We start from the raw sequence: 22,227 nt of genomic DNA on the forward strand, positions 1-22,227 counted from the left end.
AGTTAATATTTTATTAATATTAAATAATGTAAAGATGGTATTGTATATTTATAAACGGATAAACCATTGATATTTATAAATAGTTGTTTGAAATATTAACAATAATTGGTAGAATACATAAATATTAGACATTATAATATTACAAGATTAAATAGAGCAAATGATTAAAAGTGTGTACTTGATTCACAATAGCATAGACGATGTTTTTCAAATTCACTTACCTTTCGTCAAAATATAATCAGTAATTTTATGTTTTTCAGCAAATTAAAGAATGTCTATTTTATTATATTTTTATATTGTTCAACTACTTTAACATTTATTTTTATTTTGCTTGTTGCTTATCTATTTTTCAGTATAGATAACAAATTATTAATGTAAATCATACAAGGATATTTTTTATTATACACCAGTTCTCAATAGACCTTCAACAAATTGTATTTCTGACTAGCCTGTTATTATTTCGAAAAAATTCCTCCTGATAAAAAGCAGAGTTCTACTGCACAATATTACTTTATTCATTTATTGTATTGTATTTTTGAATGTAAAGTTAAATTGTAAAATTTCGCACATGGAGATTGAACGTATAGACATTTAAGGCCAAAATACAATTTTAAAATACAATAATTTATTTTAAGATGTTACCATCAACTACGGAGTTCTGTACTCTATCATTAAATTTCCAGGTGCGAAATTAGTTGAGCGCAGTTGTTGATTGAGGAAGTTTAACAATAGCCACAATGGTACTAAACTCTTTACAAGCAAGACTTGTACGAGCCACAGGTATCAAAAGTAATTAACAGTTTCAGAGTTATTATAACAACAATGAAATACGAGTTTCTATACGTACAGTGTTACTTGAAAACTAACGTGATTTTCTGTGTTCAAAGCACTAACATTTTATCGACAACGAGTGACTGCAAAAGTTATGATATTATTTGAGAATATTTTATTAAAATAAAAACGAGTAGATCATAACGACATTACTTCTGATTTAAGTTACTATACTTTAAATCGATCAAACATATTATTACATATTTTTTAATAATACTGAAATTTTATTCATACGTGTGCTTTTAACGGTATTAATAATCCGATAGCCTCTTTTAAATGTTGCAGATTAATAATAGAAAATAGATTAGCGTACTAAATAAATATTCATATCATTTGAAATACGCACAGCTGCTTACGTAATCCTATAAAAAAATGAAAAGAGCTTTCTAGTGGAAAGTATCCAATGTTGTATTACAGTTAACTATATTATTGTATCGTTGCTAACATTTATACGTAGTTTAAAAAAAAAACTATTAGAGATTTTCTTTTCAACTATTATACACATTTATTGTACCGATTATCGAGTGTAAATTTTATTCTTTTTTTTGTCGTACTGTAATACAGGATCCTGGCAAAGTGATTGAAATAAATATCTTTTAATTGCAAAAGTGTACGCGCGTACATTAATCGCATGTATCGCATTTTGTAGTTCTTTGAACAATTTGTTATCTTCTATTCACATCGAAAGTGTTCACCTCTGGAGTACAAATGTTACACGTATCCAATGTCAGTTCGTTTTGTAACAAATTTCTAACTTTGCTATCATTATCATCGTAAAGCGACTGTTCGCCACATTAGGTGTAACAACCGCGAAGTTACAAGAGGGGGAGAGTGCATGTATCCGTTCACGAAACAGGTCATACAAACGTACTTGGCGGAGGAGGAGGAGGAGGGGGAGGAACTAGGTGTACACCAGTGTTCGCTTTCGTTGGACGTTCAGTGTCTCACAACAGTCTCGAGAAGGACCAGCTCCTCTCTCTTCCAGCTTTCTTCAATCACCAAACGAAAAACGAAAACTGAAGAACACGTTTGGTCACTTTGGAAACCATCCTCCGGAATATTCGTTAGAAAAAGAAGTACACTCGGCCAAAGGACAAGAGAATCGGTATTAAACGGGAAAAATCGGTAAAATGAAGGAAAAGAAAAGACGATTTTGCCAGTCTTGAACGGTTAGAGCTGCGAAAAGGGGAAAAGATTAGCGTAAAGTGTTCGTAAATGTACCATTGTCTCGCAATCGTTGATTTCTCGATTGTTTGGAACACTTTGCGCGATTGTTGCACTGTTCGCTTCGAACGGTAGCTGTAAAACTTGCTGTACACCAGTCGAAGAAGAGATCGAGTATTGACATTGACAGAAAGTAGAAAGAAATTGATGGTCGTTTTCGTTGAGGACTGAGAACTCGAATTACTGGTAAAGATCATCGAATCCTTGGAGCAACAGCTTGATCGTTGAGGAAGAAACAATTGTGGAATTCGAGGCTTCGTTTTCAAGTGGTCCATGACTGGTTTAATAAAACTTTGAAGGGATCTGTATAATGAATTACAAGGAAGAAAGATAAACATCGCCTGACTCGATTCCCAGGTTTTGGTTTGGGATTTCTTTTTTTTGATTGGACAGTGTCTGCTAAAAAAAGAAGTATCGACGAAGGTGAGCCAGGAGTAATCGTTCGAAAAGATACAATATCCTTGTTGTCTCTAGTTTTCTGCGGATTTGTCAATGTAACGAATCAAGATTGGCAATTTGAAAGAAACCTTGAAAGTTAAGCCAAAGATTTCTGAACGGTACCCCACAGAGGAATTGAGAAGGAAGAAATTATTTCCTGGGTAGATCGTCATTTTAGGATGAAATGTGTTTCATGACTTTATCCTAAATTACAATTTAGTAGACAACCTCTTCATTAATGAATAATTCAGTAAAGAAATCATTCGTACTCGGTTAAGTAATAGATAAAGAAGGTTGGCGAGTTAGTGGAGATCAACTGAAGAGACACGAGCGAAGAAGAAGCGAAGGAAGAATTTATAGAAATTAGAGAAGACTATATTTGAAGAAATATGTTCTAATACAACACTGTAATCGACTACATTTCGTCGATAAAAAATGCCACAACACCCATCCTCCAACGAAGATATGAATAGGTATGTAACAATTTACTGTTTTCATGCACAGTTTAGAGAAAAGAACAGTATAATTTGTATATTATTCGTTAAAGAAGTTGATCGAACAAGACTTATTGTAAAGACAAGAAAATAACAATTCTGTTTTGTTAAGTATGCTCGTAATCAAACGTTAAACAAAGATTGAGTCATTTGAGATATCGTTAAGAGAATTTCGACTCTGAAAAGCTGTCGACAGGATTGTGTATTTTAACGAGATACGTGAAAGTTTTATCGGGAAATTTCTTGTTTTCTTAGTATTCCAACAATGGAGAAAATAACAGATCTGTATCGAACTTAATTATTTATTTCGTAATAAAGTATACGAGAATTATATTTTGGCACATGTATTTTTATTTTTCTCAATTCGTCGTTTTCTGTAATCAGCAAGATTGCTTTTTCAAACTTTTCTGCTTTTTTCTTTTTTAACAATTCTTTCAACGTGTCCCTTATGTTTTTAAGAATGAACGGCAATTCTTTACCGAGAGAAATAAAATTCGAATTCTTGTTCTTTTTTTATTAGCAATTAAATCCACTCTGATACATTTTACGTCGCTTATCTTCGTAAAGTGGGATTAATGAGAGTTTTATTGTGGCTTTAATAATAAAAAAAAAAGAAATTACTTTCGTTTAGTTCGAATGTGATGTTTTTCTTTTTGAGAAGAAAGCAGTTAAATTTAAAAATTTTTAATTTTAAATGGGGATTTGATTTCAAGAAGTTATGTGTTATTTGTATAATCAAAATTGTAATACCTTTTAATTAAATTTGTAGCTACTGTGGTTGAAAATAAGTGAAAAAGTATATAACTAGATCGAAATGTGTAATAGAAATATGCCAGAAAATTGTTAATATTAACAGCGCACAAAATTGTTACTTGGCAGAAATTCAATATCTTTTTATTGTTTAAAGGAAATTCTCGATTTCTTGGCGAATATATTCGTCAATCGCTGCATGCTTCATTGAACATTGTTTTCGTTCTGAAACCTTGTTCACCTGCGTCAGTAACTGAAATACTAATGATTTTATTAAAAGGAATGCAGGAAATTTTTATTTCTTTTTTATTTCCCCGAGTAATATTGCCCCACGTATTAAGTTTATTGTACGTTCTTACATAATCTGATAGTGTTTCATATTTGGTGTTATATTACCTTACTGTTTCGTATCGATTGTTTTGTCACGGAATTAACAGTTAATTTACAATTGTTTTACAACAGTCAAAAGCAATCATTTCCACGAAGGATGTTTGGAAAATTTGAATAATCGGTGATTCAGTTTCATGAATTCAAATACATACGTATCCAAAGGTTTCAAATTCAAGGACTTAAATGTTTTAATGGAAAGAAATTTCACTGGGTCGATGGTAAAGTGTGAAGAAATTAAAAACTGAAGGATCACGGGTTCGAGTGTTAAATGATCTAATGATTTAAAAATTCAATGACTCAAAGTTACGAAGGCACAACAATTCACAGATTCGATGCAATTGTGAACTAGATTCACAGGTAAACAGACAGTGAACCGACTTTCACCGCGGAAACGCATTACATATCTCGATACATGGAAATGTGGTATGCATTTCTTTCGATGAATGTCACTACTTGCAGTCGTTGACCTTGGTTGATTCTTGTCGTACATGTATACATGCACTTATCATATCGTTTATTATGAGTTGTTGAATGGGATGTGTTTGAATATTATCCATATCGACTTTGTACACCCGGTACATAATGTAATCGAGATAAGAAAATTTCGATAAAAGCTTAATCAATAATTAGAAGGTGTCGAATGAGCGTTTTCTTATCATTTTAATTCGAATTGAAAGAGGAGATTAAAATTTATATAAGTCGTTACAAGTGTCAGTGAAACTTTTATAAGAGTAACCGTTCGTTACGTTCTTCTTTATCGATTCGTCATTTTTATATTATTTATGGAGAAATATAAAAAATGCGTTACACAAGAAAAATAAAAGTAAACAAAGAAGACAGCCGAGTGGTTTACATTTTGTTACATTAAAGTAAAATTCTGTCCACGTGTTTGTAACTTTGTTGTTTTTATTATTCCAAGTTTGAAGTTTTATTTCTGCCTAACGCGTTAAATGGAATTTCATTTTTTATCGTCGATAAATTGTACTAAAATATATTTACAAATTCGTACTGTGTACTGTGACGAAGAACTTTCGGTGAATCATAGTATTTACAATGTTTGTTTTCGAGTTAACACTAGAGTGAGAAGCAGCCGTTTTAAAGTTATTGTTAAATATTTTATTATTCGATAATGGTGTGCATCAAGCAATAAATTATTCGGTAGAATTTTCCAATTTGATAATTACCAAGTTATTCTTTTTCAAACAAAAGAACCGCTGATTTTATAATATTGTAAATTGCAAGAAATCGTTGTAAAGCGTTTAATGGATAAATTCTAATTCGTAATTTACGAACGAGTAATTATTTTAATTGTAAAAGAACTAAACGTTCAATTCGAAGAAACATTACCGAGTGATCATTTAATCATTTTATACCAATGCACGTGTATATTTAGAATTCTTTTCTTCCATGTAACAGGAAAATTTTGCTAGTTGCAAAGAGATGTACAATTATGTTATGCGCTTGAGCATTCGTGAGTTTCGTAATTATCGGGATAATTTCGAAAATAATAGTGGGAAAGTATTTCTGTCGGCATATTCTCGGCAATACAATTGCATGATTACTTCCTCTTTAACATTGCAATAAAGTCATGATAATAATCAACGAAGATTATAAACAAAGATCAATAGTTTCAATTTATTTTAACTATCAGCTATACCACATTGATACGTTCACACTTCATTTCCAAAATATATTCTCCAAATTGTAACGAGTGCAACAAGCAAATTACAATTAAACATATTATCGTGAGTTGTATGTCATGCTTTCAAACTCGAAATGTGCACTGAATGGTATTAAACTATTGTTGTTAATAATCATTTAGGTGCAGTCGATGCGACACTAAATATACGAGTACACTTACGTAACAATGAAAATTTTAATCGCTAATAATTGAAGAGAATTTTTGAACTTAAAAATATATTAGTGTTTCTGGTAGCGTATATATTAGTGTCACTAAAATATGTTAGTGTTACTTTTATTTAAACTATAATAAATAAAAATTGACCGAGCGATCAGTATTACTGGAAACAATTTCACGTGATCGGATTAAATAAATATGGACTGCGAAGCTTCTGTAAAACAGTGTGAAATCAGATAATCCTTTGATCAGTTAATCTCTTTATGAGAATTCTTAACATCTTTATCAGTGAAAAAACTTTTTAATGTGTAATAATTTACGGAGAGAAATGTCGATCATTGTGCTAGGCGACAATTGCATCTCAGGAAATTCTAGCTTTCGATTCTAACGATTGCGTTAGATTTACAGGTTCAATTTTACATATAATTTACTACTTTGAAGTTTCTCCACGTCAGTGACGTATATTTGTTAGGATTTTCACTTGTGAAGGACATTCGGGTATGATATTTCTTAGGGATTTCTCAAGGATAGCTTTCAGTTGTTCAAGAACTTATTTAAGAATTAGTTTCTATTTTTAAGTAAGTTATATTGTTTAGTACGTCGAATTCAGTTTAGTTAAATTGAAATTTACAAAGTTTTTGTTTTTATCTATTATATTACTATTATATCCATTAAATGTTACACGGTACGAAAAAATGAAATATTTGCAATTTTAGTCACATTTGTTCAGCCTTTTATGTAAAGTGAAAGCACAAAGCTAAAGTAATTGTAGACTAGGCGTAACTTTCAAGCCAAATTATAAAGAACCCAGACCCCTACGCTCAGGATGTACTTCTTAGTAATTAAGAATTGCTTCAAGTATTTATTATAATGGTTTAATTTTTATCAACTACTGTCATCTCTTTATATACACGATAAGAAAGAATTGTTGCACTCTTATTGATACAAAGATGTTGAATTATACTTATTTGAAACATGTGTTGGGTACGTCTAAAGATACTTTCTATAAATTGAGTAAACGTATAAAGAATAATCGAGTATATATTTACGGAATTATAGTGGAATGTATATAACCCTGAAATATAATTATTGACTACACGCAATTCTATTGTGTACCCATAAAGGATTGAAAACTCTACACTCTATATTAGTATTCGATATAGTAGAGTTATTTTAATTGGCATTTGTATAATAATGATTTTGTCATATCGTGGGTTCTTAATTTGTAATAAAAACAAATTTTTACAATTCCAGTGAAATTACAGTACGAGCCGATATCTTTATGACTGGTTAAAGTATGAAATACACATTTTAACGTCCCGTGTCTTTGGAAAAGTATACAACGTAGGAAAATGTTTTAAGACGTATTATGACTTGCAATGACGAATCAGTTTTCAGAATTTATATCAAGGTTTTAAATCTCGAAGCTGACTATAATTTTTCTAAATGGTATACTTGCTTTTTACACAGTATAGTAGTTTTATCGAATCAATTACTGTTTCGTATCATTAATATTCAAAGCCATGTAGCATACTTTGCTTCGGTATTTTTTTACATAACTTCCATGACCTTCGATAACCTTGACGTACAGGTTATTCTATATGTCTTAACAGCTGCTATCGAAGAACGAGTATACAAACTTAACGTTACATTAAAATTAAAAAAAAAAACAAAAAACAAACGATCTTAAAAATTCGAAAATGTCTCGCACGCATCAAACTTATCGCTAATGTAGCGATATAGTGATAATTTTCACCAGATTGAGATTCATGGGGTTAGATTCTTTTCATCCTTTCCGGTGGTACAAATATCGCTTGAAAAATTTTCAGTTACATTTTTCTCAACCACTATATCTTGGGAACGATTTAGGTAGTAATTATTATCGGGTCGGTCTGTAAATAAATATTTATCGAAAGAACCAATAGGAGTGAAATTACGACGCATTCTTCGTCGTGTATGCGTACGAAAGGAAAAGTAGGTTCTGCGATGAGATAAAATGACGGTTACATTTAAAATCCTTGGCGTCCGCCGAGAATTAAGAGATTAGCTAGAATGACTCTCATCGTCGGCTTAGTACGTTCTTATCGCGTCAATCACTGTATGCACTAATGTCGTATCGAGTGTAGCGTCCCTTTTGTCTACGCTTCGGGCGTCGTGTAAAAAAAATTGCTTTTATAACTCGGTTTCCTCGTACTCTCGTGGACCATTGATCAAAGCTTTGTGAAAAAATGTCCGCCTGTCGGATAAGAGCAGTCTTGACGCTGGTGATGCTTTTTCCACGGCGTACGTCTGATTGGGTGAAATGGAGAACAGTCCGTCGAACAGATTCTATAAATGCAGTCGTAGACACGAGGAAGAGACTTGCATCGTTTCGCGAATAGAGACTTTCCCTGCGATAGTGTCCAAGGAGAATGAGGTAGGTATCAAATTGACCTAGGTGCGGTTAAGTTTCGGTTTGAAGTTCGTTATTTTCTGATCTCGAATAAATATACTCAAAGTAGAACTCACGATTGAAAAAAATTGCAATTTCACGACTCTCTGGCGAAGCATAGAAAAATGGATTGTAAATTAGACCCGGTCTAGGTACGGTTAAGTTTCGGTTTGAAGTTCGTTATTTTCTGATCTCGAATAAATATACTCAAAGTAGAACTCACGATTGAAAAAAATTGCAATTTCACGACTCTCTGGCGAAGCATAGAAAAATAGATTGTAAATTAGACCCGGTCTAGGTACGGTTAAGTATCGGTTTGAAGTTCGTTATTTGTCAATCTCGTCTTCGTCGATCGAAATCTACTCAAAGTAGAACTCACGATTGAAAAAAATTGCAATTCCACGACTGTTTGGCGAGGCATAGAAAAATAGATTGTAAATTAGAGCCGATCTGCGCGAACCGGTTTACGAAGATCGACACTCTGAATTACGCAAGCCGGTAGGAGAACGTGTACCAAGGCTTATGTAATCGCGGCAGTTCAGAGCGGTGGTTCCTTTCACGCTGAAAGGAATTATGTCAATGACAGAAAAAAGAAAGAAAAAAAAAAAAGAAGTACACGCAACAACTGGCCGCGTAAAAAGTGAACGATGGGTTCATCCTCGAAGCTGACCCATTCAACACGCGTTACAATTGAAACGGGTCAATTCGTTGGTAACATCGATTTATCCGGTTCATTGTTTGAACAACAGGTTTCGTCGTGCTCGAAATTGGCTTCTTCGATGATCAACCAATAGCGGTTGGTATTGTTTGTGTTTCAGGAACGAGGAGAAAACATCGCCCGAGGAATTGAACTGCAACGTCGATGTTTCTTATCCGATATCGAAATTTCGACAAGCGTTGCCGCAATGTTGCGCGGTATGCGCGAAGAATCTTCTTATGATCACGTTTGGTTCCACGCTGGGATTCTCCACTATTCTGATACCGGAATTGCAAAAGGAGGATGCAGAGATACCGAACACCAGGGATGAGCTGACGTGGATCAGTGAGTATCCATTGGAGAAATAATCGAAACGCTTTACCTAATCGATAGCGATTTGCCCTTGGACCGTTTGGGGATAAGTGTCGTTCGTGATATCCGTTTCTCGTAATCCTCTTATCGGGAAATATCGATACCTTCGTCGTTCCTGCTCGGATCCATCGAGAAATTATTTCTATTCTTTAAGGGGCTAACCGTACACCCAACGGTAGGAGAGGTACGTTTTCACTATTCCTTTTTACCGCGAAAACAATATTTTCTTGAGAAAGTCCCAACTGTTAGGTTGTTCGGAAAGTAATTCAGTTTCCTTCGGTGTGAAAATGAAACACGATTTTTTTAGAGCGTATAAACATTTCATTGAATTATATACTCTCCATTTTGGAAAACGAAATCATTTTCCGAACAACTCGATATGGCTTGTAGTATACAGTTTAACGTACATTTCCCGCAAATTTCGTTTGAAAATCTTCAACAATACGTCTCGTAAAGGCTGATTTGTGATAAAAACTTGTACGGTGCCCTGTCTCTCCCAGAGTTTTCATCCGAAACAAGAAATGAACAAATTTCTTTAAAGTGCACAAGAAAAGGAAGTTTTCGTCGTAACCGATTTTTCAAGTATCGAATTGTACATAATTGTACCGGTCGAAAAGAAAATATATTTTTAATATCGTACCGGTCGAGAAAAAAGAATATATTTTTAGAAAATTAACCATCTAGATGTACGTAGTGCTTTAAGCAATACAACGATCGATTGTTCACGAGGGTGCACGGTTTACGTTCAGGGTTCGATCGATTCTTGTCAATTCGAATTGACAATCGAATCGATTCGTCTATACGGACGTGGTCTGTCACCGAAGTGGACCGTTTAAGCAAATATGCGCAACATACACCTCAGCACGACGGTGTAGCAGTATCTAGGTCTAGACTGTTCTAAATTGAACAGTCACAGTTTATTGACCGCGGAACGTGTTCCGTATTTGTAGGTAGCCTGAACCTGTTCTTGGTGCCGATCGGTTGTTTCGTCAGCGGGCCGATATCACAGTACCTCGGCCGGAGGCGGACCATGATGTTGACCACCATCCCGTTTATAATAGCTTGGTGCGTGTTTTACTACGCCACCACTGTTTGGATGCTGTTGATCGCGTTAGCCTTGACAGGATTAACCGGTGGTCTTCTCGAGGCACCAGTGATGACCTACGTGGCAGAGGTGACGCAACCCCATCTTCGTGGCATGTTGTCAGCGACCTCGAGCATGTCCATCATTCTGGGTATCTTCACGCAGATGTTGAGCGGGAAGCTGGCCAACTGGAGAACTGTTGCCTTGATCAATTTAGCGTACCCCCTAATTTGTTTCATCGCTCTTTGCATGGTACCGGAGAGTCCGTATTGGTTGGCAGGTGAATCTAAGTATGTTACTAATTTTCGAACGGAACGCGAGACAATACGAAGATACATCGGTTCTCTTAAAAAGAACGATTAAATTAATTGCAAATGGAAAAGTATCACGAGGGAGTCAGAGACTTCCGATCGATCGGTTTGTCCGGCACACTCGTGGAAGAATATTTTATATTCTTTGTTATTCTTCGTTAAGTCACGATGCTAGATAAATATTTGCTACAGCGTACTAAAAGTATTGTTTCACCGCGAGAAAATACGTATTTGAGAAACAGAATTTATGTAACAAGTTCCATTACGAAAACTTACGAATACTTTGTTTTTCACCTTTGTGAAGTGGCCTCTCTTTATGAAAAATTCTTTGATAGTCTTATAATATTATATAATAAACTTGTTAAATATAACGGTGCACTGTGTGCTCTTACAAAGCATAATATTTACAAGCCATCGTTATTCTTTCGAGTGAAACGGTGGATTTTTTCATTTTGTTTAAATTCACGCAAAAAATAGTGTTGCGCAGGAAACGTAATAATATTCAAATTAATAAACAGGTTGATGTTTTCAACTAATATTCGTATTGTTCTCAGATAGAGGAAAAGAATAAAAAATAAAGCGCGATTAGATACGTAAATACCTATTTAACATAATTACCATCTATTTAATGTAAATGCACGTGTTAAGTATATAGTTGAACAAGAAAATGATAAAAATACATGGATCGATTAAAATATTGATAGTATTGTATTTCGTATACATTTTTACGTAAAATATTTAAATGGGGGAAAAGTTACAGACGTGTGTCATGAACACACAAAGTGTCCCAGAATTTAATTATTAGCAGATACTCTATGGGTAGAAATAAGAACAAAAATTCCTATAAACATAGTTGAATAAACGCTTGGTTAAAAAGTTCTAATAAAAGTATGAAAACATAACGAACTTCCTCTTGGTACACTATAGTGTAAGACTAAGTCTATATTTTTGTAATCTGTTTATGCGTTTTATGTTTACCATTTAACATCTTTGAATGTGATAAATGTAATTTTTATCAGTTTCTTACCGTTACTACTCCATTTTAAAACGATGGCCACATTCGTCGATACAACGTATGCCACAGTTGAAAAATGGAGTCAAGTTGTAAAACTAACCAATAGTTACCAGTACTAAGCGAACACGAAGGCCATAAATACGTTACACAATTACCATCGACTTGTTTATACGTTATAGTTCACTACGAGGAAGTTTGTTGTAATTTCATATTTTTGTTACAATTTTCTAACAAAACGTTTTTTTTTCTCAACTTTTTTCCTGTCTTTAATTATAGTATATACCAGCACCGGTTGGCCATTAAATTCTGGGTCACCCTGTATATGGTATATGTCGGCAACTTTCGACGCAGCTGCAGTGACATTGTGATAGATAAACTAAATAACAAACTTCGAGTTCTTGAGCGAAATGAAGACCGTAGCAAAGAATGTTTAGTTCGTTCTAAAACTTTCAGACGCGAATCTATTTACTGTTGTTTAACTTGTGGCTCGATGCCCTATCCTTCGCACAGGAGATTGTTTCGAGAAATATTATTTTCATAGAAATACAAAACGTAATTTAATAATACCTTCAAAAATATTATCCTTTATCAGTATTTTTAAACGTTCCTTGTACGATGGAAGAAAAATAGAATAGAAGAAACATATTCTTCGCTTCTCTACCTAAAAATAAATACCAATGAAGTCTCGTTAAAATTAGTTTCGTAATGCATCGCTTCTAATTCTAACACATAGAGTCAAACTGCACTCTTCACCGCTTGGAAACTCGGTTAGGAACTACTTGTCAAACGGAAGTTAAATCGATGAATTAAGCAATCGCTACGAACCAAGTTCGAGTTTAGATCAAGTACCATCTTACTAAATATAAAATAATCATCCAAGTTTCCATCAACGATTAATCAGCTGTTACTTCTGTCAGTATCCCATAGTATTCCGTTGTGTTGTTCGAGATCGAGGCAATTAATCGTTTCCTCCTGTCTAATTTGTCCATTGAACTACGTTTTGCAGCTAAAGGTCGGTTGAAGGAAGCTGAGGACTCCCTGTCCTGGCTTCGAGGTTGGGTCGGACCGGGTCAAGTGACGTCAGAGTTCCAAATCATCTGCCAGGATGTCCACAAGCCGACGGAATCGCGCGAGAAGGTCTGGAAATCCTTCAGCAAGAGGACCTTCTACGCACCGTTCATTCTGGTCACCGTGTCATTTTTCATCGGATCGTTCGGTGGTAGCAACACCCTTCAGACTTTCGCAGTGGTGATCTTTAAACAATTGAACGCACCTATCGAAGAGTACACCGCGGCGGTGTTCCTTGGACTGGCACAATTGGTCGGCACGTTGATCTGTGTTTTCGCCATCCACTTCACCGGAAAAAGGAAGCTGAATTTCCTCTCTATCGGCGGCACTGCTCTTTGCTTGTGTCTCACGGCCATTTACGGCTACGTGAACATTAGCCAGACGCTGCACACGGAGAATTTCACATGGGTGCCAACCACGTTGATGATCGGAGCCGCGTTCTTCTCTCACGTTGGGATCCGATTGTTACCTTGGATCCTTGCTGGAGAAATATTCCCTGTACAGGTATACAATTTTTATATTTTTCTCTCTGCCTTGACCCTGAAACACTCCAAGAACATTTTAGAGGTTCGCAGCTGCTGTTTATAGAGTAACTCTGTGTCTCGAATCTATTAGGGAACACGTAGGATGGCTACAGACCGGGCCTGTCGTCGATAATTAAAATTGTAATTCGTTTAGCTAGAAACACTGCTAGTATTCACACACTTTAGCTAGTATTCCCTTTTTTTCATTCCGTTCAGGTACGAAGCAGTGCAACCGGGGCTGCTGGCTCCATTGGTTACATCTTCAACTCCATTGCAAACAAAACCTTCTTGTACATGATGGACGGGATGTCTCTCGCGGGAACGTTTCTTTTCTACGGTCTGATGAACGTCGCTGGCGGCGTTCTGCTTTACTTTATACTACCGGAAACAGAGGGCAGAACCTTGAAGGAGATCGAGGACCACTACGCCGGTGTACAGAGCTTGAAGAACAAACCCAAGAAGGAGGAACTGCCGTTCAAAGAGAAGTGGGCAGCTACCAATCCAGCTTTGATCTACGATGACACCGAGAGCAAAATGTGAACCGTCGAGAACAAAGTCAGAGATGACTCTTTGGGCGGTGATCGAAGTCAGATGTGACTCTTTGGGCGGTGATCGAAGTCAGGTGTGACTCTTTGGGCGGTGATCGAGGTCAGATGTGACTCTGTGGGCGGTGATCGAAGTTAGGAGTGACTCTTTGAGCGGTGATCGAAGTCAGAGTTGACTCTTTGGGTGGACTCGAGTGATCTTAACCCGTTTGCATCGAGAAACGGTATACTTTTAAATAGTGCAGCGATTTGAGGAGAATGATATTGTCGATGATGTCATAGAGCATTCGAGGTACGGTAACTCCAAAATGTATTTGCGCGCTGTATTACAAGGAAATTCTTCTCACCTATAAGACCCGATCTCAATGAAAATTTGTGCGCGTGTAGAGCATAATGGTACACGTATAGAGAGAAAATTTTGTTTGTCCACAGAACATTTCTTTAAGAGGGTGAAATCAAGTCTCGAAGGTTTTAATGTTTCTTTTATTTTCTTGATGCAATTTTTCTTGGCACTTTTTTGCAACAGAACGATAGAGCACTGAGAGTGCTCATTTTCTTTGTAACTTCGCAATCCTACGAAATACGACAAAAATTAAATTACAAAAAATGTTCAGTTCGAAGGAACGATGTTCAACTGTGAAAAAGTCTCTCGAAAGAATTGTATTAAAACAACGAAGAAATGTTGAATTTTCGGGTCTTAGTTTTATCCGCTCGAGAAAATCCTTTGACGAGAAAAATAATTATGTCACACGTGGCACGGTATGATTTACACGCGCGCAAACTTTCATTAAAATCAGACTTGTAGATTAGGGGAACACTGCTCGTGATACAGTGTTCAAATACTTTTTTTGATCCACTGTAGATTTAAATTACCGACGCTAATGAGTCTTTCGAAGGCCATCGCATGTGTTTTATTACGCGCTCGATAATACATATGGATTATCGAAAGCATTCATCTTCTTGACACAAATGGCTCTATCTTATTGGCAGAAGTTCCTCGTTTGGTTTAGCAAAGGCAACGAAACTGTTTCGTTTCGATTGTATCGACTTGTCGATTTTACGAGCTTGCCGAGATAGTGTTGTAAGAGAAGAAACTATATTTTTTTATTACATTTCATAATTGCCAGATGAGGTTAATAGTTAATATTATAACGTTCCAAATGAGAAGTCATAGCTGGTTTCATTGTAAATAAAAGACTCCATTCTGTATTTTTGATACTGCGAAGCAAGACGTTACACCAAATTGTGTTCCTACGGTGTGCCAGTCTTATGTTAATTTTGAGACGTCGATACGTTAATATTGCTACGAAACGCGCACTATTCTTCCAGAAAGGAATTTCGACCTAAGTTTCGTCGAGAGATTTCGTTAATCAATAGTATCAGAAATATTCTACACTCTGTTGTAAGTTGTGCAATTCGTATCCTGTAATTATTTCACATCGGTCCCATCCTTATCCTGCATTTTCGTAAACGAAGAAATAAACGTGCATAGTTTTCGTCGTAATGATCGTAATTGCAACTTCTTTGTCACTTCTTTCTCTTTAATCGTACTCAACGAAAAGGAAACGAACCTTCATGTCGAGAAACAACGAACGATATATACAATTTACATTTCTTCCTTTATTGCGCGATCACACATATTTATATATTTACAATTTTAGCAAACTACGTCGAACTACAAATTATTACAGTCCAGATCGGTCTGAGCGGTAACTGTCGACGTGCACATAGAATTTTTATTTACATTGAATCGCTTCGGTTGCGACTGTTTTCTCAATTTATTTCTCATCGTTGGCTTGAAATATTTATCGATTACCGTTAGAAAATTTTCGTGTTGTAGAATGTTTACAAGATTGACAACTCTATCGGGCACTTGTGGCACTTTTAGGTGTTGTGTCTCCAATCTGTGAATTCTATTTCCGCTTTTCCTCGGCTGGCCCTGCGTGTTTTGACATTTCCTTAACCTACGGTACGATCAAAATTATAAAAATTCAATCGAAAATATTCGTTTCTATTCGTGCACATTTAAATCACTTGCAGGTGAAAGAATTAAGGGAGCATTCTGGTAAGTCGATTTAAAAAATATTGTTTCCTTTTTACATTCTCGCAAAATATATATGCCTTCGAAAATGTTTACCCAAAAGGATTTCCTCGTGTTTGTAAATTAATGAATATTATAGATCTTTAAAGAAAGAAACGTGTGTAACGAGATCTTTAAATACGTTTTCCTCGACAGTATATCTCAAGTTATACACGGTATATGGTCGATTTACTTTAAATTTGAAGAGAAACTTTAGCAGATATCTCTTTAACACAACGCAAATCAACTCGCGTTGAATATGGAAAAGACAGGAAAAAATCAATATTCAAACTTCGAAAGTTCCCATTTTTTAAATTTTCGAGATTTTTCCCCCGTGGTTCGTTCCATAATCTCTTTCATACTAATCGAGATGTTGTTTGGCTTTTTCGTTTCAGATAAGCACGATGGGATCAGTTTGTCAACGCATGCTTCACTTGAGATTAGAAAACGGCTGCAATTTTTTTACGAAGGCCCTCTTAAGGAGGACGATATCGTGTTAATTACTTGTAAGATCGTCTTATACATTTATTATAATTTTACCTAAGAGTCACTTCTTCGATCCGACGTCCGGATTGTGATCGTTTCACGAAATGTTCTTCGGAGCTAGCTTCCGACTCTAACACTTGCTTCTCTTTCATGTAAATGCTCTTCTGACTGCGAGGATTTTGGCGAGACATGTTTATAACGTCAATTTTGCGGAAAATTTACGAGAAACCAGGACAAGATGCGAGCCAAATAAACAAAAACAAAGAATTCGGGTTGTCACGCGGCCGATTTCAGAGTCATAGTAGGGTAGATCGAGGACGATGGTAATAGTTTGACTTTGAAATACGATTACCCAGAAATTATTAAATATGCAACGAAAATTTTTATACAGATAGAAATATCCAGGATAGCTAATCGTAGGTTCAAACGTTGCATGGGGACAATACTGACACAAATTTAACTCTACAAAAGTAAAATATTTATCGAATAAAGTATACCAATAAATGTAAAAGTGTAAAATATTTGAAATGTGAGAAAGTGAAAAATAATAATTATAAAACCTTAATAAAGAGGCATCAATTTTGCTTTAATAGTTGAACTTAAAAAGCTTGGTATAATCAGGGACGCAAAAGATTTAAATTTCTACTAAATAATGAGAAAAATGATTGTTGTACAGGTATGATTTAATAATAATTAATTAATTTTTTACTCATAATCGCCTGCAGAAGCACAAATTCTAAAAATAATTTAATTTGTTCAAAATTACAATAATCCGAAAAAGTACATGTGGTACCATCTACGGCAAAACGCCCAAGTTTGTCGAGAAATAGTTCGCTCGCCAAGAGCTAGATGGAGAGATAGATACTTTTCGAACGCGTATTCGAATGTAGCTGAATAAATATAAATTTTTCACAAAAAAATACGCATCAATATCGCGTTCAGAGGTATACACAGGATGCTATCCTCCAACACGTACCACGACTATATGTACGGTCCAAATCATAAGAAATAAACAATTATTCAATCAATGTACCCAATAAACAATGAAGACCAATAAATAATGTATAGTCATTCTTTAAGAAGACAGAACCTTTTAATATGAGAATTTTTGTATCAGGAGAACATGATAGCTGAGGTATTATTTCGGTATTTTCAGCAATATGATAGGATCGGGTTAAGGAAATGGAAGCAAATAATAGGCAAAGAGAAAGCTTCTGTTGTTGCTCGAAATGAATTTATTCAAACACATCGTTACATCGGAGATACAATTGCATTCTTTCGTTTCATTAACATACTCAAACTTCCATACGCATTATAAAAATGTTGTTTCTTAAAGTATTCAATTGTTTCTTATATACTAACTATTCTAAATTCGCAGCCAATTAGCTCGGTACTACTCGCGACGAAAAATTATTGTTCGTCGCGAGTAATACCGATTACCAGGTCTCACCGCGTGGAGGTTGCTGCGAGCGGAGACCCGGAGAGAGATAGATGGAATCAAAGTTCCATCGATCTCCCTCGATACGCGATACAAATGAAATTACTAAACTCCAGAGATAGAAGAAAACAATGTTCCTTCGATCTCCTCGTTTAGTTCTGCCAAGCAATTACATTATGGAAAAATGAGGCAAAATTGGGAAAGACGCGACACGAACCGTGCGGTTGATCCTACTAGGTCTATCCCGTTTCTCTTCAGTGTGTCCGATTCCAGAGAAAACGAGCGACGCCATCCACTCCCCTAGAGGAGTGCCCCGTTTCTCCATCTTTACGACGAGAGGGTCTTATTTTGGCGGCTTTCGCAGGGACCGGCAAAAATGCCTGCTCCTGTGCTCGCAACATGTCCCCTCTGGAAGCAGACACACCGGAAGAGACGGCGATAGACCGTTCGGACCACCTACACGGCCGGCCACTTGCTTGTACAAAAAGCAGTGGTGACCGGACTGAGGAACGAGGAAGCGAGCAAAATTAAGCTAAAGATTGGATAATTGCTTGGCAGATCACAGCCTTAAAACTAACTTATTCTAACTGCAGAGATAGAAGGAATCAATGTTCCTTCGATCTTCTCGTTTAATTCTGCCGAGCAATTACATTGTGGAAAAATGAGGCAAAATTGGGAAAGACGCGACGCGAACCGTGTAGTTGATCCTACTAGGTCGGTCCCGTTTCCCCTTAGTGGGCCCGATTCTCAAGGAAATGCACGACGCCCGTCCACTCCGTGGAGTGCCCCGTTTCTCTCAACTCCGCAGGCAGGAGCCACGCAGAGCGTGGACCTGACTCACGGAGGATGACGAAGAGAGGGTCTTGTGGCACAGGGGCTTCCGCAGGGACCGGTGCGAACACCTGCCCCTGTGTTCGCAGCATGTTCTCTCTCGAAGCGGACGCACCAGAAGAAACGACGATCGAGCGTTCGGTCCACCTTCACGGCCGGTCACTTGCTTATGCAACAAGCAGAGGTGGCCGGACTGAGAAACGAGCAAGCGAGCAAAAAGAAGCTAAAGATTGGATAATTGCTCGGCAGATCACAGATATTCGTACATGGTGACCTTAAAACTAACTTAGTCTAAGCTTAACCAAAAATCCCACGAGATCCCAAAGATCCTCCTTAAGATCCCCGGATGCGACGAGAAAAATCTAAGAGAAACCTAAAGTCAAGGCATGATAGGAAATAAAAATGAATTCAGTTAGTGGAAAAAAATAAACATGGAAAAACAAGTACAAATTAAAATCAGAGAACAAATGAAATGAATTAGACAATGAAACAATTAAAAAAAAAAAGAAAGGATTGAGAGAATGGTCGCCAGTACTGACCACCGCCTACCGGCGGCCAGTACCGGTTACCAAGGTGGGGGGTCCCCCTTCCATAAACCTAAAACGAAGAGATCCGTCCACCTCGGAGGCTCCAGGAACAATGAAATTTTAAACAACCGGGGGCTCCTTATATACCCATCACAAGGTCACTCACCGTTACTTCGATTGTCTTTGTTCAATCTAATCGAATATTTCAACAAGCCTTGAGAATATCAGTTGGATTTCAATGAAAACTTCGATCGCGAACGAAGAATACTTCAACGAAGTGATATTTTAAGCCATTATTTATACTAGGATATTGTCAGTAATTGTTTAAACTATGGTCCTGTAACAATTGTTAATAAATATGATAAATAAACGTCAAGATATTGCAAAATCTGCGAAGGCGAACGGTTTCGGTGAATGTATGTTCATTTTCGCGATTGTTACTAACATTTATGCATGTTCGTATATTAATCGAACAATGTGCATCTTATTTATGTATTGCAATTAATTAAGAAACTTATAGAAATTGATTTTGATCGAGACTCGATGTTAAAACGTGTTTCGTAAAGTTTTTAAGCATGGAAAGTAACAATTGTTTATTAGATACATTAATTTAATATTTGTTTAATTCTTATAATTTACACAATACGCGTAGAAGTTGTATTTTTTACTGAAAAGTGCCGAAATTCAATTAATCGCTTTTCTAGATAGAAAAATCATCGCGATGAAGACTTGTGAATCGATAATCGATACGTGTAGCCTTGACAATGTCAGTTGGATCTCAACGAAAAATTACTTCGCGAACAAAGAATATTTCAACGAAATGATATTTTAAGCCATTAATTATACTGAGACATTGTCAATAATTGTTTAAACTATGGTTCCACGACGGTTCTTAACAATTATGACAAATAAACATCAAGATATTGCGAAATCTACGAAGACGAATGGTTTCGTTGAATGTTTGTTCATTTGCGCGATAGTTATTAATATTTATGCATGTTCGTATATTAATCGAACAATGTGCATCTTATTTATGTATTGCAATTAATTAAGAAACTTATAGAAATTGATTTTGATCGAGACTCGATGTTAAAACGTGTTTCGTAAAGTTTTTAAGCATGGAAAGTAACAATTGTTTATTAGATACATTAATTTAATATTTGTTTAATTCTTATAATTTACACAATACGCGTAGAAGTTGTATTTTTTACTGAAAAGTGCCGAAATTCAATTAATCGCTTTTCTAGATAGAAAAATCATCGCGATGAACACTTGTGAATCGATAATCGATACGTGTAGCCTTGACAATGTCAGTTGGATCTCAACGAAAAATTACTTCGCGAACAAAGAATATTTCAACGAAATGATATTTTATGCCATTATTTATACTAGGACATTGTTAATAATTTTCTAAAGTATGGTCCTACGACGGTTGTTAATAAATATGATAAATAAACATCGAGATTTTGCGAAATCTGCGAAGACGAACGGTTTCGGTGAATGTTTGTTCATTTCCGCGATTGTTACTAACATTTATGCATGTTCGTATATTAATCGAACAATGTGTATCTTATTTATGTATTGCGATTAATTAAGAAACTTATAGAAATTGATTTTGATCGAGACTCGATGTTAAAACGTGTTTCGTAAAGTTTTTAAGCATGGAAAGTAACAATTGTTCATTAAATGCATTAAGTTAATATTTGTTTAATTCTTATAATTTACACAATACGCGTAGAAGTTGTATTTTTTACTGAAAAGTGCCGAAATTCAATTAATCGCTTTTCTAGATAGAAAAATCATCGCGATGAACACTTGTGAATCGATAATCGATACGTGTAGCCTTGACAATGTCAGTTGGATCTCAACGAAAAATTACTTCGCGAACAAAGAATATTTCAACGAAATGATATTTTAAGCCATTAATTATACTGAGACATTGTCAATAATTGTTTAAACTATGGTTCCACGACGGTTCTTAACAATTATGACAAATAAACATCAAGATATTGCGAAATCTACGAAGACGAATGGTTTCGTTGAATGTTTGTTCATTTGCGCGATAGTTATTAACATTTATACATGTTCGTATATTAATCGAACAATGTGCATCTTATTTATGTATTGCAATTAATTAAGAAACTTATAGAAATTGATTTTGATCGAGACTCGATGTTAAAACGTGTTTCGTAAAGTTTTTAAGCATGGAAAGTAACAATTGTTTATTAGATACATTAATTTAATATTTGTTTAATTCTTATAATTTACACAATACGCGTAGAAGTTGTATTTTTTACTGAAAAGTGCCGAAATTCAATTAATCGCTTTTCTAGATAGAAAAATCATCGTGACCAACACTGGTGAATCGATAATCGATACGTGTAGCCTTGACAATGTCGGTTGGACGTCAATGAAAAATTCCTTCGTGAACAAAGAATATTTCAACGAAATGGTATTTTAAGCCATTATTTATACTAAGACATTGATAATAATTATTTCATCAACGGTCCTACGGCGATTGTTAATAAATATGATAAATAAACCTCAAGATATTACGAAATCTGCGAAGGCGAACGGTTTCGGTGAATGTTGGTTCATTTCCACGATTGTTACTAACATTTATGCATGTTCTCAATATTAATTGAATAATGTGCATCTTATTTATACATTAAAAATAATCGATTCGCCTACAACAATTAATTTTGATTGAGCTTCGAACTATAAACGTGTTTCTTAATGTTCCAAAGCATGGAAAGTAACAATTGTTCATTAGATACATTAATTTAACATTTGTTTAATTCTTATAATTTTCACAATAAGCATAGAAGTGGTA

The 22,227-nt window shown here is 35.5% G+C and overlaps 1 protein-coding gene across 1 annotated transcript; it reads left to right on the plus strand.

Moving 5' to 3' along the window:
- The first annotated feature begins 1,795 nt into the window (after nt 1-1,795).
- On the plus strand, nt 1,796-15,447 carry LOC143153252 (facilitated trehalose transporter Tret1). Its single transcript, XM_076324238.1, has 5 exons — nt 1,796-2,966; nt 9,235-9,458; nt 10,436-10,849; nt 12,902-13,467; nt 13,704-15,447. The coding sequence occupies exons 1-5, from the start codon at nt 2,929-2,931 to the stop codon at nt 14,025-14,027; spliced, it is 1,566 nt and encodes a 521-aa protein (XP_076180353.1). The 5' UTR covers nt 1,796-2,928; the 3' UTR covers nt 14,028-15,447.
- Nucleotides 15,448-22,227: the final 6,780 nt, after the last annotated feature.

The sequence above is a fragment of the Ptiloglossa arizonensis genome, chromosome 12 (assembly GCF_051014685.1).
Source record: "Ptiloglossa arizonensis isolate GNS036 chromosome 12, iyPtiAriz1_principal, whole genome shotgun sequence".
Classification (NCBI taxonomy): domain Eukaryota; kingdom Metazoa; phylum Arthropoda; class Insecta; order Hymenoptera; family Colletidae; genus Ptiloglossa; species Ptiloglossa arizonensis.

Coding starts and splice junctions, on each gene's coding strand:
- LOC143153252 (XM_076324238.1), top strand. CDS start 2,929: ATGCCACAACACCCATCCTCCAACGAAGATATGAATAG. Junction 2,967..9,234: donor TCCAACGAAGATATGAATAG/GTATGTAACAAT, acceptor TTTGTGTTTCAG/GAACGAGGAGAAAACATCGC. Junction 10,850..12,901: donor GAGTCCGTATTGGTTGGCAG/GTGAATCTAAGT, acceptor TACGTTTTGCAG/CTAAAGGTCGGTTGAAGGAA.